This window comes from Centropristis striata, chromosome 5, assembly GCF_030273125.1.
Source record: "Centropristis striata isolate RG_2023a ecotype Rhode Island chromosome 5, C.striata_1.0, whole genome shotgun sequence".
Lineage (NCBI taxonomy): Eukaryota > Metazoa > Chordata > Actinopteri > Perciformes > Serranidae > Centropristis > Centropristis striata.
In genome coordinates this window covers 23392657-23420092 of record NC_081521.1, presented here as the reverse complement: position 1 = coordinate 23420092, position 27436 = coordinate 23392657, and the positions used below count along the sequence as shown (strand labels likewise).

Genomic DNA, 27436 nt, shown 5'->3' with positions numbered 1-27436 from the left:
TGCACAGCTGCAAAACATCCATAGGTTTTACTGTATATTATAGTTAAGTGCTATTACTAGTTACAGCAAAAATATACAACTGGTTACATGGATTTCCTGTGGCGTCCAACCATGTGGTTCAAACATAATTAGATTTCGTCCTCATTTCTTACAATTCAAGGAGTCGCGATGGTAATTTTCGGTGCAGTGCATAGTCTTGTCCAATTCAAACTCAATAACATTGCTGTAATCTTGTCCGTTCATCAACTTCACTCTCTTTAAGTGTGTTGGTTAATGTTATCTCTTCCTATGATTGAGTTTTCGCCTCTTTTTCGGCTTTACCTGACACTTTATTGGTTATCTGGTTTGTAAAGATTATTGCTCTTAACATGGAGCACTTTGGTGCATTAGCAGTCAAAGCTTTACCAGAAGCTTTAAAAAAGGGCCCAATTTTTAATTTACCATAAAAAATGAATTATTCTAGTTTTTCAAAACGAATGAAATTCACCAAATTTTTATTTTAGTTATTTAGCCTGGCATGTCAAATGCACCTTGTATTGTTATCCATCTTAACCCCCTAAAAGCGCAGTTGTGTGCTACCCAACACTATAACTGGGATGATCCATAAGTCAATAACAAGACAAGACTGAAATCTGTGCAATGTGGTTATAATTGATTGAGATGTCTGGGTGGAACTTGTGCAAAGCATCTATGTCATCTGCTAAGAAGTGCACTTTTCCTCTCCCTGAAGATCTACCACTACAGTGTTAACCAAATGGACATTTGCCTCATTAGTTTGCCGCTGAGCAAGCTGCGGTCCTTCCTAAGATGTCATACTTATGCCTATTAACATTGACACAATTTTCCTGTCAATGTTGTGCTATGGAAATTTTAAGAGAATGTAAACAAGGTTTGCTCATTCAGCATATTCTTCCTCTATTAGATCATTACCTCTCACAGGGCCTACATCACTCTGTTATTTACTGGATTAAATATTAGAATATTAGATTTCAGTGTGTTTATTAGCTCTTGCTTTCTGCCTTTACCAAAAGTACTCTCATTGGCTCACTTACTTGAACAGTGAGAGCTTTGCCAAGAGGAGGATGATTTTGTCTTGTTATCAAAGGGATATTTTCTCTGTGTTTTGACTGTATCTTTTGGCCCAGAACATCAGTTGGGGGTTCACCATGCAAATGGTTTAATCTGCTTGTCACAATGAAGGTTCCGGGTGACTGACTTTAATAAGCCCTCAGCATATAGAGATACAGGAAATTCCATACCCCTTGCATAACCCATGTGTACATCAAGGTCACGGTAGTGTCACAGTCAAATGGTAGATTAGTGTCTAAATAAATTGTGCCGGCATCTCTTGGGATTACTCTGACACATTTTGATCAACTTCACTGTGGAACTTTCTCTACTGCATTTATCTTAAAGTCAGAAAAAAATAGTGAAGCAAGTCTCTGGATGCTCAATGGTATTTTTAATGTGTATACCTAAATAGAATAAAAGTTTTTTTAGGTTGCTTTTCAGCCTATTCATATTCTTCTAAAGTAAAGCCGAATATATTTTTATAAGTTTGATAATGTTGCATGTGCTGTGATCCTCTACTGTACTGTGTGTTGGTCACAGAAAGTCTTTATGCAGCCTCCCTGCCACACCTATGCCTTGGACAAGTTTAAACTGCAATTCTTTTGGATTGAAACAGGTTCATAGTATATGCAATGCATTACCCAAAACGAATTACCACTGGCAGGGCGCTCAATCACTTTGTATCTTTCAACACTAAGAGAAAAGAAGAGTAATCAAAACCTTTCAACCTATTAGAGGGATGACTTTTACAATTGAATCACGGGGACCACAGGTGCGATAATAAGTCATCTAAACCTCCCCTCCAGTGTGTTTCCCCTTTCTCCGTGTTCTTACATATTTATCTATTTTAGGAGGCGCCACTTCATGGCGCCCACTTCAAATTTATGTTTTAATGCCATTTGAGGAAGATTTTTTTTTTCTCCCTTCAATTCTTGGAAATGCATACTGGGGTGGAAAATTAAGGTGCATCTCGAAGGAAAACATAATAGAATCGATGAACGCAGTGCACTTAAAACTACTGATGTTCTGATGCTATTTAACGTTCTAGTGCATTAACGTTTCAAGTCATTACAACATTCAGGCTGGGTGATTTGATCATGGCAGGTTTTTAACTGGAAGAATTACAGAAGTTTTCAGCCTCGGATTCTCAAGTTATTAGATACAAATGATCACCTCTGCATTAAGTATAGATTTTCTTCCACTGCGCACTTAAGAATGGAAGTTTGTCTTTAAGAGGGTAATAGCAAATTAAGCTCCATACTCCATTTGTCCAGCACTCTTGATGGGCTAATTTTATAACTGCTGATTTGGTCATTCCCCACATTTAGCTGGAAAGTGGTCAGGTGGTCTTTCTCCTCACCGCTGGGTGTGGGGGCTTAGAAGCAACTATCAAACGGAATCCATTTATGTTTTTTTTGTCTGGATTCATAACGAACCTTTTTCTTAAGGAAGGTCTAGACTCTTATTTGTTCTTAAAAGCATCACTTTCCTGCAGACCATATCTTCTTCCTCTTACATTATCCTATTATGAGAAATTAAATCACATTTGTCTCTTCCCAGATAACCACTGCTGTAAAATTTCTCCAAAACCCAAAAGTACGTCAGAGTCCCTTGGCCACCAGAAAAGCCTTCTTGAAGAAAAAAGGTGAGAGATATTTATTTTTCTCTTGATTTATGTTAGAGGCGATGCAGGAAGCCTTAAAAATACAATATATATTTGTCAGACTATTGTATTAACATCATAATCCATATATGTTTGTTTACAAAATGTGGTTGGCCAGGGACGCACACACTGTATTTTTTGTTGTTGGTAAGATCAGTCTATAAGGGTCAAAGGTTGTGGCTGTAGCTCTTTGCCCTGGGGGTCTAACAGGGGTCGATTTAGCTTCAGAGTGCATGATTCAGGCCCTGTGAATAAATGACACACCAGTTGGGATGCTCCTTTGGGTTCAGGAAAATTAATATTGACAAACTCCCTCTGCATTTTCAATGGAATTATCAATATTGCCTTCCAGCATTTTAACCCTTTTACTTAATTTAACTGTTATCGTAAATTTGAGGCATGACACAGAGAGGTTTTCTAAGCAGGGACGGTGGAAATGTTTGCTGGCTCTTCAGTTTCTTTGCAATTCATTGAAATTATTTCTGACACATTGTTTGTGCAATAAAACTTGCAAAAAAGCTTTATTACTCAGAACTCATTTAAGTCGGTTCAATATAAAGCGGCCGTGGGAATGTAGAGTGTTGTGCCATGTATTTCTTACAGTCAGCCTATGGTTAAGCAAGGACAATATGTTTGTGGCTTTTCCCCAGTTAAGCTCTTTGTGGTTAGTTTTTTTTATTTCAGTTCTTCACAAAACAGTTCTGTACTTTTGGGAGTGTACCTCTGCAGTGCTGGGGGACTTTGCCTCCAGCATTAGAGTAGCCAAACAGTGAAAAGTGAGCCTAAAAGCTCCATGACAGGGGAAGGTAACCTGAAACCAAATCCATGGTTGCCGGCTGCTACTGCACACATCTCATGTGGCTCTAATGACTCTTGATATCTTTTGAAAATTTCTTTGTCTTTGTGTCTCATTATTGACGACTGAGGCATGTTCATAAGCTACTGTTGGATAACTCAAATGTAATAAGGCCTCATCAATACCAAATGATGTCATCCCACGCCACATTTTCTTTTTACTTTGTGCTTTGTTGTAAACTCCACGGAGCTCTGCAGTCCAAAATGGCTTGCTCTTACTGCACTTTAAGTCCATGAAATATGTATGATGCTTTAATGCAGATTTATTTTGGAAAGTCCGTTCCACTGTAGATCTAAACACGAACCCTCGATTTGCATAAGGACATTGATCTCTGGGAGAGAGAGAGCGAAGGTAAAGAAGGAGAGACAATGGAGCAATGAAACACTAAGCACAAAGTATGTTTGAGTAGCACTCTGCAGTATTCATAGGATAACTCTTGACTTGTAAGCTATAGTCATACAGCAGTGAACCTGGAACTCCTGTACATTCATACTTAAGCTTCCGCTTGTTTCAGAGAAGTGCTTCAACACACTCATTTAAATGTGAGAGTAGTATTTGCAGACGTTTATGTAACAGGAAATTGTGTCAGTAAAAGGGGTGTGGTAAACTCATAATTTATATAGTAATTATGTTATTATAAGTATCATTTGCTGTAAATGGCTTATCTGAGTTGAAAGTAGTGTTCAAGGAAAACTATGACTAAATATGATCATCAATGACCTTTTTTTCCATGACTTGAGATGAAAAACTTTATCAACACATCTTTATTTTCTTTGACTAGAAAGAGGAAACTAAATATTGTTGGCTTTTATTTCATCGGTGCGACTATGCAAAGGCATTCAGAAGGCTCCTTTTTTAAATAAGTAACTTCAATAAATAATATTTATCATTCTTATACATTAAACATACATTGTATGTTTAGAACTAAGCGGGGTGAGGCAGCTTTTAGCTATTATGCTCCTCACCTGTGGAACAAACTACCTGTAGATCTGAGGTCTGACCAAACGGTCAGCTCCTTTAAATCAGGACTAAAAACACTATTGTTTACTGCAGCATACTCTTAACTTTAACACTTTGCTGCTGTACTCTACTGCCCTTACTTTTTAACTATGCAATGTTTGACTTGTGCTTTTTATTATTTTATCTATTTTCTTATCCTGCTGTATCTTATTTTATCTTATTTGTATTTTTATTTCCATTTCCCTGTTTTAATTGACTGTTTTTACTGTTTTCAATTGTGTCTTTCTGTTTTTAATGTTTATGGAAACCACTTTGAATTACCTTATGTTGAATTGTGCTATACAAATAGACTTGCCTTGCCTTGCCTACATTGTCAATTGAGAAAATAAAGAATAAATACAAATAAAATAAATACCTAACCATTTTCATTAAAGAAAAATAAACATTAAAAACAACAGCTATCACTAGCATAATTTTCTGCATTGTATGTTCTGTAAAAAACATTTTCATATCGATATACATCTGACAACTTACAGTCATGGAAAAAATGTATTAAAAAAACACAGTTTTTCTTCAATTTCAGCTGATATCTAGCCATTTTCCATGGTTTTCTTGATCATAACCAAAATCATTATCAAGAAAACCATGGAAAATGGCTAGATATCAGCTCCTAAATTACACTTTTATGAGCTATTTTTGTTGTTACCATTATATTTGTGCAAACAAATGTACCTTAAGTTGTATGAGGCATTAAAATGAACAAGAAATTGAAGAAAACAAGAGTGGTCCAAAAAAAAAAATGCCATGACTATATATGCTGATACCAATAGATAGTGTTTTGTCAGTGATAGGCCAATAACAGCAGATAAAATTGGCTGACCGACAAATCGGTTTGGCTCTTCTAAAAAGTTAAACTTTTTTTTGACTAAGATATGAGTCACAGGCTTTTTGTTGACTACAACCTGACTTAAAAACACAGGATGCGGTTACCTGTGTTTGATAGAAAAACTGACAAGGACATTTGACACAGTTGATATTTTGATATAAGATAGAATAGAACATGATTAATTCTGATGATTACTTGCTTTCTGTCTTACTTGAGCCATATTAGACTTCTGCATGGAAACAGGCCGGGACTCACCGTCCCCCTGTTTCTATAGCCCGCATGTATTGTCCTCTCAACCCTTCGACCTAGAAACTCAATCATCCTCCTCCTCCCACAGTCACCACAGCAAATGTGTCAGTCTTAATTTCTAATACAGTTTAATGTCATATTTATGTAAATACTTCTGGATTTTACTCTATATTAACAGCCAGAAATGTCAAAGCACACATAAAATGAAACAATACCATCTCCCGGTAGAGTGGATTTTAAATTGGATTCCTCTTGCTGCCAGTACTTACGCTGGACAGCTGATGAAGGGGAAAATAGGGCCCACTTTGATTGCATGTTGCAGAATCTTTACACAATAATCTCGCTCCTGCATATTATTTCCCTGCACATTTGTGCCCTAATCTGTGCTGAAGGATGCCTCTCTAGTTACATCTCCTTTTTTTCAAAGAGATCCTAATAGTGTGGTTTATTTCAATATTCATTGAAAAATATAATTTTCTGTTTTCCTTCAACTGTCAATTTCAGGTTATGAATTGGCAATTATGCAGTCCAATATTTCTAGCTGCCCTTCTTGAGTCCTTGTTGAATAAACTGGCTGAAATATTGAAACTTTGTCACTTAGAAGTAATATAAATCAAGATTTAGATGTTTTTTTCTTTCTTTTGCAGAGGAGTCAGGAAATGAGTCGCATTTAAACTGTCTTGCAGCCATCTTGAAGCAATTTTGCTTTACTTGTTCCATGCCAAGATCGAGCAAATTTTATTGTGTTTGAGTGAAATATAATGTGCTCCAGTCTCATCTAGTGAATTGTGCCATCTATGTCCTCTACAATTAACAGATGTAACAACTAAAGAGTGTCGGGGCCCCATTTTGGCACCGCCATTAAGCTCAGACAATTAGCAGTTACACACATAATTACCAAAAAAAATCTAATTCTCAAGACAAAGTCAACAACATTTTCCAGCTTTCAACATGTCACTTTGACCGTGGCCCATAAACTGACATCACTCAGCCGCTCCCAGATTGCCAAAGTGAGTGCAGTTTGTGTGAGAAAGTAAAGCACAGAGAGTGCACATACATTGTTGCCGTACAGGTAAATACAATATTAAATGCATTACAGGCACAGTACATTCTCTGTCAGTGAGACATAAATGATGGCTTGACTTATTTCTTTTTTATGCCGTCCCAATTGTTATTGAGTTGAATAAATAATGCTAATAGATTTCACCCTGAGTAGAGGGCCAGTGATCGAGGGTCACAGGGAACACAGGTAGGCTGTTGGTCTATTACCATACCTGGTTTGAAGGTAAGGCTAAGGATAAGGTTCATCATCCCAGATATTAATAGGATGCTGTTTGTAAGTGGGGTTATGTGACTCACCTCTCGGACAAAAATGACAATGACCAAGGCCTCCATAGAAGGTAAAGGGATTGATGTGGTTATAAATTACTCCACGGCGCCACCTAGCCTAGGCCTTGCCTACTTTGTCATCAGTACAAGGCGATAAAGCAGGGAAATGAGAGCAGAGTCCTCTTTTTTAATACATAAATGAATACTCTATGAGAGTGGTCATTATTTAGGGCATGCTTTTTTTCACGCAGTTGTACTGAACCAAATGACATGTAGAATCTCCCTCACCAGCACAGCATGAGAAGTTGCTCTCGACTTCTTAATAACCCATTGACCTCCATCTATTTATGACCCCTGTCATGGCTTTTTTATTTTTTTTCAAAATACGATATTCAAAATGTAAGTAATTTTCACTCAAGGGCAACTTCATAATTCAGACCTTGGACGACAGTGAAAAAGGCATTCACCTTTTACCACCCAAAATATTTTAGTAAGCAATTTTTATAATTGGCTGTCCAGCCTAGGTGTTGACCCATAAAGTCCAGAAGTGCCAGAATTGGAGAAATGAATTTAATGTAGGAGCCTTGCTGCCTCTTTGCCCTTTAAAAATACCCAGAGAATATGAGGCACTGAAAATAGAGCTGTAAATAACCTGACGAGCAATGGGTTTTCCTTTAAATAAATACCGATCAGGTTTATGTTGAAAGACAATAGAAAACGTAGCCCAGATATGCAGTTTACAGTATTTATAGCTGTAATATCAAGGTGCCAGCACCGTAATTTCATGCCCCAATGAGAATGGCAAGGTCAAAGCAAATGCTTTGGCTGAGCATCTGCTAATACGGTGACTCATAAACAGGCACTGCGTGTATCAGGTGCACCAAATAATACAGTATAATGAAATACAGAATAGCTTTCCATTATTGTTCTTTTTTATGGTGTCGTCATTAGATGTAATTTATGTCTTAAAAAATTCATCTCCCCACAGGTCGATCTGAAATGGGGGTCCAGGGGTCATTCCACAGGTTTTGGAACCCATAATAAATTTCACAATCCCTTTTTTGTCTTTTCCTTTTATATGTAAAACTCACTTTCACCTTGTTCCCTTTTCTTTTGGATCTAAGGGCTCTTTCATTTGCTGTTGTCTTCCCCTCAACAATAAACAGATCAGAGCGCACAACACAACTTAGCAAGCTGTAATTTGACTAGTAAACAGCGTTAGGAATATCCATGTGCTTTATTTTGATGCAAGCTACAAAAACCTTTCATTTGCTGCATAAACAACATCAAAGCTGCAAACAGCCATTAAGATGTACATACATTAAGCTCCATTGTCGCATGCATGTAGATTTTTTTAAAAAGACTTCACATTTCAAGGTGAAAGAGAATAAAGAAAAACGTGAAGCATGTTTTTATTTCTTCTCATTCAGTGAAACTGAGATCTTTGCATGTCTCACTCAATAGTCTGCCACCATGTAGTCTGCTGTGGTCAGATGAATCAGGAGTCCAGGGACACATTATTGCTTATTTGACAGTGCAGTCTGACTGCACAAACTCAGCACATGGCGCTCACCACTTCCTGGCACTCAGGACCTGCTGTAGACTACAGGCCGGCCAATATTTGCCTTCAATTATTCAACAATTTTCATGGCCATTTGAAGTCCTCAGAGCATTTAAATAGGTGACGGGAGGGACCTCCTCTTGGCATAAACTGTGTGGTAGATTATCAAAGGATTACTTTATGCTTTTGGCCTGCTTATACAGGGAAAGTGCGATTTCTGATCAAGGTTCAACCTGCGATTCAGATTTCCATTTGTTTAATCATTTCATTGAAATATACTGGGTAAAATATCTTTTTCACCTTAAGAAATGCAAAGTGCAGCTTGCAGCTTTACATGTTTGCTCGGTTTATATTATTAATACTTCACCTGGGGGTTTCTTTATGTATTTTCTTGGCAAGATCTCTTTGCGGCGAGTACCAGAGACATTAGGACCTGGCTCTGTGCAGTTACTATTAATGAAAACGTAGAGGCATCTCTTGAAACACTGCAACTGAACCTTTTTCCAATTGCTTGATTTCTCTCAGAGGATGGAGGCAGCTTATTCTCTGCTTGTGTAAATTCTCTAAATCCTGAGGGAATGGTTCAAGTAAAAGGCTCTCTTACAAAGGGGATTTTCTGTCAATAAGCAAGGGAAATGGCGAAAGGAAGTGATGGCTAGATGTTAGTGAGAACCGCACTGTTGCACTGTGAGCAATGTACAACATAATGATACAGACTTGGCTGAGTTTTCATCATAAGGTAAATCATGCTCATTAATGAACTACTTTACTTACTAGTTTGGGTTCTTCAGCCATCTCCTGATTGTTTCAATATGAATCGGTTAATGTTGTTTTTGAATGTAGTTAATCAAAAGTTGTAATTATTTTCCTTTGTTTAGACTAAGTCGCTCATTAAAAGATGAGACCCACAGCAATGGTAGCATATGGCGCCTGAAATAAAATCCTTTCTTGCCACAAAAGGAGATGTTCATATTAGATTTTTTTTCCTCCTCCCTTCAGATTCTCCATCAGGGAGCCCTTTGCAATTTAATCATCACTAAAATCATTAAAAAGATCTGAAGATTAAATTATATTGGCATTTGCAAAATTATGTAATACATTTACATTACAATGAAGAAATTAAAATAATGCATTTTCGCTGTCTGGGGTGTATGAAATCTCCACATGGGAAATATAACTGGAGAAGTGGACAGACTCTTATTTTCTTTGCCTTTGGTGGCAGTTAATAGGCTCGCAGAGTTTCAGATTTCATTGTGTGAACCTTTGCACACTATCTTCCTTTGATGGATGTCCCTGAAACGGAAACTCTCAGTGGAATTTCTGAATTATGAAATGAAAATGTATTTTTGAGAAGAGGGTTAGGTAAAATTGAATGAAGATTTGTCATACTTTCTCTAAATTGTACTTAAAAGATTTGTGGGCGGCATGGGAAGTATTTAAGCATACATTATGATAGCCAAGGAGCCATTTAGTGTTTTCCATTAAAACGCAGTCACTGCACCCCCTCAGAATGTCTTAAAGGTGTGTGTCTTGATTCCAGGGCTGACAGATGAGGAAGTAGAGTTGGCGATCCAGCGCTCTGGCAGCACAGAAGAAATCCTGCCTCTGAGCCATGTGGGGCCCCCACATCCACTCCATGCAACCCAGCTGGTTCCTGCACCACACAGTGAGTGTGCACATCATTTTTCCCCCTTTGATACTTGGTGCATATACATAATATTAATATTTATGTGCACTGTCTCACCTGAAAGAAAAAAAGAGTCTAATTTAAAACTTGTTCAAGTTTGCTCTTAAAGATCTTCCCCCTTGTTTTTATTCATTTAAACCCACAAAACAGGATTATTGGTAGCTCGACCAAATACAAGGATCTTTATAAGTGTTACAGACATGTATGCCATACAATATTTACCTTGATTGTGAATGGAGATACGGGGATATGACATTGCACAGCACAAGCTCATGAAGTCTTTCGCCATTCTGTTTCAAGGGGTTCTACACTGGCGAGACCCCACACCGCAACCTGTATCTTTATTACCTCAGGAGGTTATGAGTGCTGTCCACTGATTTACCAATGCAGAATGAAGTCCGCGTAATGCTTAACCCATATGACAATGATTCCAGATGTATTCCACCCTCATTTATTACCACACTGTCCTTGACTCCCCTGGCATCTCATGTTTTGTAATGAAAGTGATGTTGATGGGATGGCCATGTAGTTAGGGAGACTCGCGGCTCTCCGTCCATAGTGGGGGGTTTTATATCAAAACGGCTATAAGGGAGCTGCATAATGAGGTGAGAGCGGGGAGTCTTGTATGGGGGGTCATGCTGAAAAGAGGGGGCTACCTCCCTTTGATGTCCTTGTTATGGGGACGGTGCACGGGGACCCGCATCCATCTCTGTCGAAGTAATGGATACTCTGATCTCTATTTCCACGCGGTAGAAGGACAGGAAGGCCTCCACTGAACCCAATAAATTTGAGAGGAGATTGGAAAAACGGGGGATGGATACCACAGTTCCACAGCTTAAGTGACCAAATAAAAAAAGGAAGATGGCAGAGTGGAAGTGGTAGCGGAAAAAAGGAGAGACAGAGGAAGAATGAAAGGTCCTAACGCGGGAGAAAAAGAGCAAGTGAAGACCCCTGGTGATGCAGTGAGGCTTGTTCAGGGTCAACCACCTATCCCAAGGACTCCCAGGCCTTTCAGAAGCACAGTATTCTGGGATAGGTGACAGTCTATCGCAGCTATAATGTTGATGAAGACCCAAATTTATGTGGTTACCATATGGATGCCGGAGAATGACTCAAAATTTTCGATAGGAAAGGTTACAGGTTCATCCCTGAATGTTGCAGCGGCAATGAAACCTGCCCTTGAGTAAGGAGAATAAAATAGCGTTCACCTTGAACATATCCCATATAGTCCAATATGACAGCGGGGCTCTCATTTTATTTGCATGTCAAATCACACAAGTGGTAAGGCACAAGATCAATCTGGTTTACTTACTTCAAGCCAGTAAACATGTACCACACAACCCATTAGGTGAAATCAGACCTGTAATAGAATATCAGTGGCGTACTTCAGTGGCCTAGCCGCTAATAATTTCATATTCATTTGGGCCCCACCAGGGTAAATAAAAGAAAAACTCACACAGTATATTTCCTCCAGACCTGTTTGTTGTTTAGTGACATTTTCAGTTGAATGCCTCTCTTATGTGGGGAATTTCCACTTTGACAGACAGTTGGCCTACCCAGATGACAGCTTGCACAATGACACACTTTCACATTATCTGTCACTCAGCAAGGCAGTCAACTTCTTAACACACAAACACACTCGCACACATACACACACTTACCTTTCTGTCTGTTTTAGTTGTTTAAAGGTTTATATGCAAACACCTTATTAGGTCCAACCCCAAATATAAGTGGAAGACAATGGTGTCCTTTCTGGAAGAGCAGGATAGAGAGTGCTTGTTTGCTCTGCAGACTTCACCCTTTGTAGTTAAGACGTAGTTTTGCGTAAACAGAATGACTGAAATGTCACAAAGGTACAAGTAAATTTGTTAAACTTATCCTTGTCAGGGTTGTGGGCGGGCGCTGGGGCTGATCTTGGCTGACATTGGGCAAGAGTTGCCTTTAAAGGACCACACCAGTGGCTTTGCATTTACTACATTTTCTACACATTTTTGTGTTTTTGAATAGATGATGAATGTTATTTTATTCATTGTTCCAGGCATCCACTGGCTTCCATTCATTTCTTTGCAGCCTTGACACAAATTCACCCTTAAAACTTACTTTTTTAGAACCACTATAAGTTACATTATCACAGTGAGATAATAGACATTTTATATCAATCTTCACCTAAAGTAAGCAACTACAAAATGATTATGTTTAGGGATGTGTCAATTTATTCAGATGCACATCGATATCGGCCGATTTACACCTTGTTGACTGCAGAGTGGCCGATGTTTATTTGATATGTCGCAATTTAGAGCTGGGCAAATGTTGTGTTTGTTATTTGCAGTCACACTTTAAACAGTCTTTTAAAGCAGCTCAGTTATTTATTTATTTATGGTTTTTTTTTAAAATGAAGATTTCTTTGTTTCCCTGGAACAAAAGAAGTAATAAATAACAACAAGCACAAAATAATCTACGACAACAACTATCAGCCAAATTGTTTTTTTGAACACCAGTATCTGTACAGCATTTCAGTGGTTTATCCCTAATTATGTTTGAATGAAAAATGAAAGAATGACAGGAAGTACATCAAAAAAATCTAACATGCATCCAAAAATAGTCAGCAAAAACATAGTGTATATATGATTTGTACTTTAGAGCTAAATCTTCATCTTCATATTAAGTTAAAGTGATTTATCTTTCTCTGCAGGTCCAGCAGGCTACAGATGGAGAGACTATGGTGCCCTCACCATCATTATGGTGGGAATCGCCTTTGGCTTTCATCAGCTTTACAAAGTAAGTTACACCCTGCTTCTCCTACTCTCACGACTATGTTTCCTCACCCACTTTGTTTTCACAGTTAATCTTTCTAAAATTTGTTTTACAAATTATCCTTTGCATCCTAAGATCTGTCAGTACTGCCTCTCCCTGATATTACATTAAAATTGGTGGGCTTAGCAAGTACATCAGTTTATGATGAATTACAGTGCTAGAATAGAAGGCGCCTCTGCAGTATGTAACATCACTCTGGTCTTGTTATTAAAGCTACCCTGCCTTACGTCAAAGCATGATCTCATTTGAACCCCTTCTTTTTAACTTCCCCTTCCCTCCTCCTCTCAGATATATTATTTTTCCTTTAAAAAATATAGTTGCTAACACAGCACACAACCATTTTTTTTGACGTCCTACCGTCTAAAAATAATCACCCTGGTTTTTATCGGGCTTAGCAGCCCTTGAACATGAGCTCATGAGGCCCCTTGTCCCCGGTGACATTAATCCCATAGTGGTTGTTAGTAGTAGTCTGAGTGGCATGTGGAAGCCATTACTCTCGTTTTAGAGGAGGACAGGAGCTCTAGCAGTAGCTCTCGGCCTGGATGACAGGCCGTTCTATCTGTGTGCAAGAAAGAGAACGGGAGCGCGTATCATGTACTTGCATATGCCTAACTGACCCTGTTGAACATATTGGCTTCTCTATAGATCCTGTTATGTCCTATTATCTAATTCTTCACACTGCCTTTCATATGGCTGTACATGCACACTCACGGTCTCCTGTCCCTTATTCCACTGTCCCTGTGGTCTTTCACTGATGAAAACAAACACTGTACCAGTCCACTGTTTCCCGCATGCAGCAGGGTTTGCCAGCCACTGGTCACCTGGGAGGTGGGATACCCTGGCGGGACGGCACAGGTTGCTGTCATGTCACTGGAGCGTAGCGCCAGTCGCACCATATGTCCAGGCTTCTGCCCATACTTTATTTATGTTATGGCACACCTTGTAAACACCACACTCCCAGCAACCCACTTATTAATTACTACGTGTTGACACTCATTTAATCTTTTTCTCTAAAAAGTGTTTATTACTTGCGCTGGTGTGGCTGCTTGCCACCTGAGTTGGAGAGAAAACCTGGCTGGGGCAGCAGACGGCTGCTAACCGGCTGCGAGGGACTAAGTGCTCCTTATTCAGCCCTAAAACCAGAAAACAAAAAAACATTTATACAGGTCATCGAGGCCCTCCAGGGTCACATGGACATTGATTTTATTTGGTGAGCTCGGCACCACGCACTAATGTAAAGGACTCAGTGAGACACTCAAAACTGCTCATCTGGTTAACATTCACACTGGATAAGAAACCTCCTCATTTGGCTGTCAGACATACATATCATTTTGGTAGAGTTCTGTTTATTCAGTGGCGGAGAGACTATAAACAACATGACATTGTTTTTGGTTTTGTAAGACTATTTTCAGTGTTCGCCACCATGTTTTCCCTGTAGGCCTGTCTTATTTTCACCATCTCTTCCTGGGTTTCATTCACTTATATTACTGGAAATATGTTTTTACTTTCAGTAAAGATCAGTATGATTATTTATAAGTGTATTAGTATTAGTATAAATAAATGGAAAACTGTCAACATTTATAAGAAACCAAGTTGCATTTTAATTGGGTCTAAAACCCAAAGATATTTCATTTACAACTATAAGTACTAGAGATGGTAGCAAATCTAGAACCAGTAGCTATTTCAAACTTAAACAACTAATTGTTTGTAAAAGAAATGTTTAAAATTGTAATCAACTCTAGATGTGTGTACATGCCTATATCAGTTGCTTGAAGAACCTAATCAGGCATTTTAAACTCTAATCTAATAAAACAATGCCTCTGACCCTCTGCTGCCAACTCTAGGTGGCTCTGTCTTTTCCCCATCTTCTGCCCCTTCCCACCAGAGAGAAGTGTAATATTGTGCCATGCTTTTAATTGCAGAAATACATCCTTCCCCTCATTATGGGCAGCCGAGAGGACAAGAAGCATCTGCAGAGGATGGAGAGCAACATTGCGGCAATGAGTGGCACGCTGACACAGACAGGTGAAGATTAATATCTTCATCACTTTCTCCCTCCTTAACATTTTCCCTCATTTATCTGTCGCCAAAATCGGGGGGCCCCGCACGTTTTTAACAAATGACGCCGCTGTCATTTCGCTTTAATTTGAAATTGCTTGTTTACTGTCAGGCTCGGGCTCAATTAATTACGTTTCGCTGAAAAGCTCTTAACCTCGGAATATTAATGAGGAGTTGGGAAATGACAACTTTTCTCCCCCCCCCGCCCCCGCCCATCCTCTCTTCTCTCCCTCCCCCCCTCCCATCCGTCTCCCCCTGCACCAACCTCACCCTCATCCAAACCTCCACCGCCATCATCATCATCCACCCTCTTCCCCGTAGGTTGTGAGAAAGTTCATTTTAATTTTCTGTGCGTGTCTGTGTATGTGTGTGTGTGTATGTGTGTGTGTGTGTTTGTGTGTGTGTGCATGCAGCATGCCACTGTGTGGCGTCTGGGCTCAGCACTGGCCCTAGTGTGATTAAGTGCACGGTGACAGGTGCGGCTCCCATGTTGGACAGGTGAGGAATCTCAACCTGGCTGTCAGACATGGAGAGAGAGAGAGAGAGAGAAGCACGGAGAGAGATGCTTTCCTAGCTCTTCGTCAGTATAATTAAAAATCCAGGGAGGCGTAAATGAGAGAGGCACTCTGAGAAAGTTTGGTCTCGTTAGCAGTACTGTTGAACTGGAGTGTTTTTTCACCGGAAAGTACCAATTCCCATCAGAGACAGGTAGCCTGGCAGGTGGAAACTATAGTTTTTCGGGAGAAAAATATTATATTATAATAAAACACTCTATTCATAGAGTGCTTAAAGATACTCAAAGACAGTTTACATAATATGTTCAATAAAAGGACCTAGAGGCACAATGTAATTAAATCAGACATTAAGAACATTTTATCTCACTTTCATGGAATTGTGGAGCTTTGATGGCATGTCACATAATTTAACCTTTCTTTCTGGATTTATCAAAATGTGTATTTAAATCAAATTATGAAGTCACATTCAAGTGCACATGAGCTGTGTGCACCTGTCTGAATGAGAGGTCAAACAAGGTAAAAAAGAATTCCTCTCGGGAGTTACTAAAGTGAGTCCCTCGTTCCTGTTTTTGCCAGCTGTATCTACATATTTTCCAGGTCTGACAGAAAACTGTATAAACTACCAACATGCATGTCTTTACAATGTTTTGTTTGCTGCATTGAGACAAAGAGGAGCCAAACAAATTCTTTTAACCACAGGCTGTAATCTTAAATCATAAACACGAACTTTCAATACAAGCATCCTTTGTTTGAATTTTCCCTTCATCTCCAAATTAAAACAAATTAAGAGTTTACAGCTCCTGTCACGGACCAACATAGTGCGGATGAAAATATGGCTGTTATCATTGAATCCAGTCACACCCATCCTATTGTTTTCTGGCTGGCTAAGGTAGGTTGAGGGCAGCAGTTGTGTGAGATTGCGTGCGAGGTGTGCCACCCTGAATCTGATTAACAAATATATGCTCTTTTATGGTCATTTTCTCCCAACTATGCAAACACATTTCCTCTGGCTGATTCACCTCCCATTCTTGATCTGCTTATCACTTTCTGGAGATTTGCCAACTTACAAACCCTGTTTTGTTTGTCGGTATAGACAGGATTTCACAGTAAGAGTCCTCCTGTGCTTTGCAGCTAGTAGGTGAGACTCCGGTGGAAAAAAAACAAAACACGGGGCTTTTCTTCAGCCAGTGTGGGGAACTAATTTGCTATGACTGCAGTAGCCAAGCTGCTATTGTAGTTAATGACTGTTGTAGTTAACAGTTGGGGAGAGGGGTTGCAATTACACTGAGAGTTTTCTCCCTCTGCTTTCCCTTTGTCTTCCTCTCCCTCTCGCTCCCTCTCTCCTCGCTGCACTGAGTAATAGCGACCGACTGCCTCGCCGCTGCCAATTGCTTGAACCCCCTTTTGTTAAAGTTCATGTATTTCTCTAGTGCCGGGCGCAATGAGGTGATGTATCCTTTTGAATGGGGACCACATTAGTCTCTCTCGCCAGCCCCAGCTCGAGAGTAGGGGCCTTGACTCCCATTATGATTTGCCTACAACTTCACACAGACAATTAATGAATGGATCTTGGAACTACTTCAGCGCAACCAGGCTGTAATGGAATTGTGCGGCTGTTTGGGCACTCTTTGTCGGTGGGAGCCATATTGGTGACCAGCTGGCCATTAAAGACAGAGACAGGCCTGGACATATGTAGTGTACATTATATCGAGGTATTTACTGAATAATTTACTGAATACACAATGTGCACCCTCCTCACAGCAGCTGCAAGCCTCACACATCATCTTGTCTCCACACGCACGCGCGCACACACACACCGCAGCCACAGCCTCCTTTTGATTCATGCCTGGCCAAAGTCATTGACTTCATTATTCCTGGCTTCATATCTGTGATAACTGGGGATACGAAGTTATGCATTTTTGTCAAGTGCCTGAACAGAACAAAGGAGTCTTACTTTGTGGGGGGACATGAAAAGAAGTGGACTGTTTTGGCTGGAGTGGCTGAAAAAGCAGCGGTGCCAGTGGTAATTCAGGAGGCACAGCATTACAGGCTGGCAGACTGACACACATCTGGATAAGCCGTTCTGTGGCGAGGTGGAATCAGAGACTAATAAGGCAGCGCTTGGTTTAGCGTGCACACCCTGTCATAGTAACACCTTTTTAAGCAGGGATGGCCGCGGTATTTTAAGTTTTATTACCGTCTTCAGAAAGGCCGCTCGCACAAACTGTATAAAAAAACTCAAAATGTTTGCAGAATGCTTTTTTTGGCTCCAACCGTCGATCCTGCTCAAACTCGTGTTCCATAGGATTCTGCAAGCATGAAAAGATCAAACATTTCAGCGACCCACCTATATTGATTCAACTCCACCCATTTAAACACAGGTGTCACTGCTAGATATTAGCTTCTTTGAAAGATCAAATATTTTGTCTGTGTTGGTTTTTTCAAAAGAAAACACAGGCTCAGAGCCGGGCTCTGTCTTTTGTCCTGGCCTGGGTTAATGTGAGAGGAGGGTTCTTTACATCCCGTCCAGCCGGCTGCAGCTCAGGCTTTTAACCATTGGCCTGACAACCTCAGCAGTGGACCGCCACAATATCTGTTGATGTTAATCCTATTAGGCTTGATTTAACACTTTACACGCCCATGATTTATATGAATGTTTATTGGTTTTCTGTAATATAATCAGCTCGGGGAAACTTAATGCATTGTTTGGTAATACACGCGTGACTGGAAGCAGGGGGCAACAAACTGTGCCCGGTGTTATTTGAAATCATACACCCTCGTCCAACACCAACACTTGAACTAATTCAATCTTCAAAGTCAATGGAAAAAGAACAATATTTATTAGGATTAGGGGGGACATTTTGTCTGGCAGCCTCCTCCCAAATGAGAGCCTTGTTTTTTCCTTTGTTGATCGTTTGAGGATTTAAGATGCATTAGAAGGCAGTGTCTGGGTGGATAATGGAAGGTTAGAGACTGTTATTTGATTTAAGTTCAGGCACTAGAGATTAATATCTCCATCCTATGTGCCCCCCCCCCCCCCCACCTCCTTCCCACCCTCTACCCTCAGCGCCTCGGACCAAAAAGCCGCGACTAAAGTTACCGGGTATTAGCTTTGATTACAATTCTTAGAGGACAGCTTTGATCAGTGACACAAGTTGAGTCTCATCAGTTCTGTCATCAACGCTTAAAAAGAAAATGTTCAGTTCTGTTGCATCAAAACAACATTATCACGCAATCTAACTTCCTCTTTTTTTCTTTTTTCTTTTTTGAGGTTTGCTGAATTTACCGTCTGTTATTCTGCTTGTTTTCACAGTCAGCCAGCTGCAGCAGACCCTGGTCTCCGTCCAGGAGCTCCTGATCCAGCAGCAGCAGAAAATCCAGGAGCTCTCTCAGGAACTGGCTGCAGCAGAGGTAGCTACCACTTCATCAGTAACTCAGCAGCCTTTACTTACTTTACCTTTACTCCTCCACGAAGCGTTTGCAGTTTGCTGGAATATCAGTGATTTCAGTTAAACCTCATGTTATTATGTTACAAAACATTCGCATCACCTAATCTTACCCTTTTAGTTGTATTTATTTTAATTTACTTTTAACAAATATTTGCACATTTTTTGAGGTGCTACCATAGATGTTAATCTTTCCTGTAGTTAAAACAAGGAAAGGTCTTCTATGTACGGTACATGTTTTTGAGGAAAGCTAGATTATTATCTGTTTATCATTCCAAATTATGAATATAGTTTTTTATACTGTAATTTAATACAGCAGGTAATGGCACATTTGTAGTTGGTGAAGCCCATACATGTTATCTTGTTGTGTCACACCCTTTTGTTTGAAAAAAAAAAAACCCCAGAACAATCTTAACTTGATTTTATTTTTTATTTTTTTCCCCTTGATTTACTAATAAGTGTATAGTCATGGAAAAAAAAACAATACCCTTGTTTTCTTCAATTTCTTGTTCATTTTAATGCCTGGTGCAACTAAAGGTAAAGGAGCTATTTTTGTTGTTATCATTATATTTGTCCAAAAAATTTACCTTTAGTTGTACCAGGCATTAAAATGAACAAGAAATTGAAGAAAAAGGGTGGTCTTATAATTTTTTTCATGACTGTATATACTATATATATATACTACCACATAACACATACAAAGGCAACAGTAGATGTTATTGATTTACAAAACATAAAAAGACACAAATAAATAGCAGGGAACGGCATGTTAAAATCAAAATAATAGAATTTGAAAAAAGTAGTAATTAAGTTGAAAATATAGATCAAGGAAAGGAGAAGGCATAAAAAAAGGGAGCTGGAGAGAAGAAATAAAAATAAATAAACGAAGGGTGTGATCTGTTGTGGTTTGGATTTCAGGCTTTGCAGGATTGGTTTGCTTTAGTTTTATTCACCCTTTGTGTTCATGCATACACACACAGACACTCCAGTACCATCTTCATTTCACTAAATGACATATTTCTGTTCTGACAAACTAACAAGAATGAATTGAAACAACTTTACAAAGCTGGTGCATTTTACTGTAGTTTGAACATGAAAGTTACAGACTGCACCTTCAAGGTCTGTAATGTGTGATTAATGTTTTCGAGGAAAGCTAAGACAGGCAGTAACTTTGGAATTGCAGAAGAGCTCAGTAAACGTAAAGTTGCAGGTTGAAATCTCCAGATTGATGAGGAGAGAGAAAAGGTTTCTCGAGGCCTCTGTGTACTAAAACTGCAAGTCATAACTACCTAAGATGGACAGCCTTATTATACTGTATATCATCAGAACAGAAGCTGCAAAAAACGATGGTGCATCTCATCATGAGACCATAATCTTTAACCATATTGTCGTTCCTCCTCGCCTTGATTTTTATAGACAGTGTTCATAATCTACTCAGAATTGTAAGTGTTTAGGGTGAATTGGCGTGAGTGATTGGTCTAAAAACTTATGTGCACGGATGAAATGTTGCTTGCTTTTTTATAACACTGCTCATAAATTGCTTTATGATCTCTGGGCTCTAAAAAAGTGCCTTGGAAGAGACAATCTTAGACAATGTTTTATGTCCACAGCTTGTTAAGCACATGGATGTTTCACTGTAGCATCTGGATATCGCAGGAAAACATATGCGGACACATCTGCTTCGGCACAAACGAGGAAGAAAAATATGAATCTCTTTCCTGGACGAGGTTCATCAAAAACTGACGAGTCATAGCTCATTTTGTGCTGTTTCAAGTTCTGAGCCGCACAACTTCACACCGAGCCGCGTTGAAAGCGGCGGCAGCCCAAATCAGCATGTGCAAATGATAATCTGATTTGACCCCACGCTGGTCTGAATTCTGAAAACGAAGGTTTTATTTCAGGCAGGATAGGCCTACTTCAAACAATGAGCTCCCTCCAGCATAAAGGGACAAGGGTTTTTTTTTTCTTTTCATTTGTCATCTCCAAATCACAGATTGGATTAAAAACTGTCTACTTCATTTGCTATGAGTGCCTTGTTGGACAGCGGTAGTGTATAAAAAGTATAATTCACATCAAAACACCCATTAAACAAATCATAAACTCTGCTTTATAGCTATAGTGTTGATCTTAAATTTTCCCTGCGAGTCGGCACAAGGCCCTCTGTTGTCTCAGGCCACGGGGGAAATTGGGAAATTGTTTTCAGGTCCGGGATGCCTGATGAGAAACACATGTTGGAGCTGGCAAGCTACTTATCATTCACCGTTTGCGGCTTTCGGGGTTTGCTTCACCACGCCGCTCAAAGTGCGCCACGCTTAGCAATTATACCTCTCAACGCGGAAATGTGCCTTTAACCCGAAACACATGGAGACTTCTGTTTCCTGAGCTGCTAAGTAAACATTTCTCGTAGTTTGGAAACCGCTCAATTGCGGAGTGCTTTTACTGTCCCTAAACTGGGGACCTCATTATGGATGTGAGTTTAGACAGGCTGACTCATGTCCACACACACACACACACACACACACACACACACACACACACACACACACACACACGCTGATGCTGCACATTTCCAGACTTAAGAGCCTGAGACAGTTTCTCTCTTTTTTTTTTTTTTTTTTTACTATTTTCTCCGTTATCATGATTCTTCAAAGACAAGCTGCTGTAACTGTTGGCGTGTTAAGGATAGATTTGCCTGAGGATGATTCAGCCCTGATGTTAAGCAGCCTAGTCTATTTCTGCTCCATTATCATTACAAATCTGCCTGTTAACTGTGTTTTCCCTGCTGTCTCAACTCACTGATCGTTCTCTTTATTAGTGGATACTACATAGAAGATTAGAAACCGCCTCCTTGCTTGTGTGAGACATACTGCCAGTGGGAAAGTGCATAAATAGAGTGAAATCAATTGCACTGTACCAGTGTTTCCACTCAAAAACACTCCTCTGGGGACTTCCTTTTGAAACTAATTCCATCATAAATATACATGCGTTACACGAAAACACACTGTCTGCCGGCGGAGTAACTGTGAATTAATTTGCCTTCAGACACTCTTAAACAAGCCTTGTTAAAGATCTTATCTTGTTGCTAATGGTCCACAGGCATTTATCTTCATTTAGCCAGATGCGTTGCCGTCCTTGGGTGCTGCTAGAGTTGATAGTCTTCTTTTTTTTTCTTCTTTGCTTGTGATATATTTTTTCCTTTTTTTTTCATGAAGCACTTAGTTAACCAGCAGAAAGAGGCTGACCCCTATCACACCCAGTCACCCACCCGAGACATATTAGTTACAAGGCTTTTAAACCAGTTAGAGGAAATCTTTACTATGTACAGTGTTTACAGAGTAAAAAAGACATCCAGCCAGCACAGTGGAGGCTGACAGTGTAATAGGTGGCACCTCTCTTCCAGGTTGAGTTGTTATTTTGGTTTTGGTTGGTTAGTTCATTTGTTTGTTAGTTGTTTGTTCATGCGTGATGCTTTTTGCGATGTGCAGTGCCAAGCAGAGAATTATGTTCTCACTGTTTAGGCCACACAGAGCCCTTAGAGCCCTGCACCTGTACACCACCAAGCATAATAGACACCAGATGAAAGAGGAGAGACGTGCACACATAACTCTGAATCTTTTTATTTTTAAAGCTACAATGCACAGATTGGCTTCTTCAGGGAAAATGTCTTTTGTAGTCTTGTCTTCCTCACATTCTGTTGATAATGTCAAATTGCACCTTTAACTGCCATGCATCCACAAACCTGGAAGTATCCTCTTGATGACGGTGCTTTTGTAATCAAAGCTGCTAAATCATTGCAGAAGTTAAATATTTTGATCAGCAGTTTGATAAAACACTGCATCGGACACGCGCGTGTGGTCTATTGGATATGTGTCAGCACTTCAGGAGGGGCTTTTAAAGTCAGCGGTGTTTCTTTCAATCTCTCCAGTCACTGATACCCCTCCACTCAGCCTCCATCCAAGCAGCTAGTGCACTTAACACAAGATTCTTACACAATGTGTGTGTATACACACTCACATAATGTATCTCAAAGCTGAAATCCAGTCCTGGCCCAACATTTAATTAGGTTTCTTCAGACTTAATAAGACATATGTCAGTGGTAGTGTTGTGTGACAAGTCTTGATGTGAGATATTATATGGTGTTGCTCGTGAGATAATGCACATTATGTAGCTGGCAGTTAACAATTCTACTCCGAAGCTTTTTTTTTGCACTTTGTTAAGTGATATAGAAATAATTTTCAGTTATTTAGAGCAATTTGCATATTTCTTCAGTTGATTCTGTGCCTAGGAAGTCTTTTAGCTCAGCCCATACAGCAATTAATTTTTTTCGATATAAAATGAGAGAAGCAGAATCCAGCCTTATTATACGGGTGCCTTGGGGAGGCGAGGGATTAAGATGGTTCTAATGAGGTGACGGCTGTAATAAGAGTGTCTTCAGCAGGCCTCCAATGCACCACCTCTAAAACAGGGCTCCTTATCAGCAAGGTTTAGGAGTCGATAAGAGCCAAAAAAAGCGCCTCCTTTTCTGTCTCCCTTCACTTCTCCTCCTCTGCCTCCCTCCTTCCACTGTAAATGAGTCTGATCCCTTTCAGATGTGATTCAATTAATTTCTCTTAGATTTAATTACAAGCGAAAGAGTCCAAGTTATCCCTCTACCCTCGATAGGGGGTCCACGCTTTCTAACAAGCTTCCTCTGGTGAGTCAGGAGAGTCTTAATTACAGTTTTTACTTTTCTTTTATCCCACTTTCTCCCTTGTCTTCTCCCTCTGGTCTCATCAGTCTATCCCCCTGTTCTCGCACATGTTTGTGCTTTTTATTCAGGAATGGATTGTGAATGGGGAGCAATTATCTACATCACTGGTTCCCAACCTTTTTGGGTTGATACTCTCTGCAGCGAAGCACAGCCTTCTCATGACGCCCTGTCGCAGGTTGCATTTGTCTCTGAGCCGTTCAACCCCTGATTGTTTCATTTGGATTGTTTTGAGTGCCTTGAAGATTAGCACCTCCCCAGTGTTTGAGAAGAAAAATACAATGATTTAATGACTTAGGAATTTTGGCCGTCGCTATCCTTTTTTTGGGGAACCAGAAGTGACTACATTTGGAGGGTAGAGTGGATATCAGCGGGGCGGGGCCAGGTTACACATATTAAACGCTAACTCGCCAGCTTGGGGACACTCATTTTGGCATGCGAAAAACAGGCTTAAAACAAAATGCACTTACTGGGAAAAACCAGTGACTTTTATTACAACTGAACAGCAAACAGGGATTTTTTTAGCCAACCAAAATGTTACAGTTTAAATGTACACAGTACCATGGCTCTATCATAGTCATTGGGTAGCCACGCCCTAAAGCTACATCTGTTTTCTTCTAAATGGGATCATCATTTACTAAACAAACATCATGCTGTCTTAAAGAAGTCTTGAAACTAGTGATTGAGATAATAGATTCATCAGGAAAATTTTTACCAAGCTAATAAATCATGTGAGATATGTGGTCATTTTCTCATAGACTTCTATACAATCAGACTTCTTTGTCACCATTCGAAAGAATGCACATATAAGGAAGGCACTTCCATATTGGCTTCACCTTGTAACTTGTCATTTTGTAGCTCGCTCAGTCAAAGTCCGGCCTATCCCTAAAAAAGTGCTGCAGAGACAGATTTTCAGCAGCAATTTGCCATTCAAATACTTGCCATTATGCGCTGTAGCATTTCATGCCAAACCAGTGTGTGTGATAACACATGCCTTTGATAAAAGACAAAAAGAACAAAACAAACTGCTAAGCTATGGTCTGCCTTCATGAATGTGGCCATTGTTCAAGATAAAGTCATTATCCAAAAGACTGGACACTGGCCTAATCTTTTCTAGATAGTATGGAAAATTATGTAAAAAAGCATGATTCACACTCACTGGACTTCCTGAGCAGTCGAGGCCATAAATGAGACTGTAGTGGGATTGTTTGTCCTTCTTTCTGTCATCACCTGCAGTAGGCCGTTGTGAGGTTGTTATGGTGACGAATGACCTGGCTACACAAAAAACATGCGGCTTCTGCATTTGCATTTACCATATTTGTTTGCCTTGCACCCTATGTCCTTTTTTCCAAACAAAGCTTTTTTATTATTATTATTTCATGTTGTTGAGAACGACCACAGAGGAGTTGTTGAAAGACGTATATTGACTTTGTGCTGCAAGCCAACATGTGACCTGAACAGAGCCTGTGTGTGTCTGTGACATTTGTTGTGTGTGTCTCTCTTGTGTGTTTCCTACAGACATCGTCTTCAACCAACCGCGTCCTGGACAACCAAACAGTTGGAGAGCTGAAGGCTGAGATCGTCTCTTTGAAGGGCTTACTGCTCAGCAGGTAACAAAGTTATCCAGACCACTGTCACATGAAACAGTACAGGTGTGTTTGTGGGTGTCTGTTTAAAGCTGAACGGCTCACTGTTTTCATGTACTTTTGAGGTCCTGGATGCAGTCTATTTGAACCATATGAGAGTGTTAAACAGGAACAAAGCTCTTTGTAATTAAATCAAACGTACCATGTGTTAACTTTGGCCACATATCACTTATACTTGACATGAAGATATTTTTTAATCACCCACATAATCCTTTTTACTCTTTGAAGTGCTCTTGCAATAATTGTATTTATTTTTTGGTTGTTCACTTGAAAAAATAGCGTATTGACGGATTAAGACACAAATATAAATTCATGCCATTATTACTTTTGTTTAAAAGAAGAAGAAAAGAGGCCAAGGCCAAAGGCTTGTAATGGTTCTGTTTAACTCAGTTCTAGGAACATAACCTTGTCTAAGGTGCTACTAGGGGTACTTAGGGGATATCTGAATTGAAAATCAATTGAAATGAGCTTTCAATTTCAGTCATCAAAATCAAAAGCAGCGTAAACGACCATGGGTATCAGGTCGTGAGCTTAATACTCTAACATAGCCTTCAGTGTGGGAAAAAAGGTTAAATCGAAAATTAGATTTGTAGAATACTTTAATCCTTGAACACCGTTGGTTGCACATTGAAAGCGGTGCATCATGAAGCGAAGTTTAACCCCATTCTCAGAACTGTCACCATTTCCCCCAACTGGAGTCGACAACAACAACATGACAACACAATGTGGTTGAAAGCTACTAAATTGATCTTGAGATTATTCTTTTTTTTTTTTTACATACGTATACTGTATGGTTTCTTGACTTCTGAGAGTTAGATCTCAGAATATGTAGTACATATAGTAACTACAAACAGTCAGTATATAATCATCTTTGCCACTAACGCAGTACAGTTGTATTGTATATGGCCTGAAAGTTTGTGTTTGTGACTGAATAAATAATACAAAAGAGCAAATAATCATTAATTTCAGATATGTTTAATTTCACAGGCGCAAGAGGTTATAATACTGATTGCACCATTTCTTTTAATACACAACTTGCCTCATCCAATTAGCATACTGCAGGCATCAGCTGGTCTGCTGTGTTTTTATGCTTTTATTGGTAAGCAAGCATAATCGCTCCGATGCAACTTTCAATTTATGAGTGCAAAATGACACAACACAGCAGGAGAAATTATTTACCTGAACTTAAGAATTCTGTTGTGTCTTAATGAAATATAGATACTTTTCACTCACTAATCACAGATCACTGATTTTATTTGTTGTCTGGGTAAAATCTGATCATACCTGCCACGTGTTCACACAAGGTGTAAAGTGTTGTTAAAGGTCTCATTGTATGCTGCCAGACATCCCCTCATTCTTCCCATCTTTGTTCCTCAATCTAGTCAGGCACAGCCCAGCTCAGTCAGGCCCATTAGCATGCATGATTATGTATCAGTGTCTATAATGAAGCCTGAAGTAAGAGTGTACATCAGAAAACCGGCAAGAACGAAAATTGCCTCAGAACTGTCTAGTTGAGCATGTTTTGTTCCTCTCGTACATTCTAATCAGCAATAATCCTTTTGTCATTTGCTTTCTTGACTTCATCCTGACTCTCACAATGAGTTTTCTGGCAAAGGCTTGAATCACAAACTAAACTCACCATCTGTCTCCAAACGTGTTCCCTTTCCTGTTCAAATGATCCAAATCATCTCCAAACTGTTTTGGGTTTTTTTAAACCACCAAGAAGTGCTTATCCCATTATGATTCAACGTTGTCTTTTTGATCTTAAAAGCTGCAGTGGATGTAATTAAAAAAATCTTAGAGCATCTTTACCAGGTGTGACGAACATCTGGCTGTTTGGGGGAGGAAAAGCTATTTTCTCTGCTGTAATTATGAGAATTACATTGGGTGCTTTGTGTGTGGCTGCATGCTAAACTAGTGTTGAGGATATATTGTCATTCAACACCTG

At 39.6% G+C, this 27436-nt stretch overlaps 1 protein-coding gene across 3 annotated transcripts in view; it reads left to right on the top strand.

The window, feature by feature from the left end:
* Positions 1-27436, top strand: part of pex14 (peroxisomal biogenesis factor 14) — a 49869-nt gene that overhangs the window by 19787 nt on the left and 2646 nt on the right. For all 3 annotated transcript variants that reach the window (XM_059333511.1, XM_059333510.1, XM_059333509.1), the window contains exons 3-8: positions 2632-2716; positions 10116-10241; positions 12955-13040; positions 14999-15101; positions 18963-19060; positions 25361-25452. In XM_059333511.1, coding sequence (XP_059189494.1) covers positions 2632-2716; positions 10116-10241; positions 12955-13040; positions 14999-15101; positions 18963-19060; positions 25361-25452 — 590 coding nt within the window. The remainder of the gene's footprint in view (positions 1-2631; positions 2717-10115; positions 10242-12954; positions 13041-14998; positions 15102-18962; positions 19061-25360; positions 25453-27436) is intronic.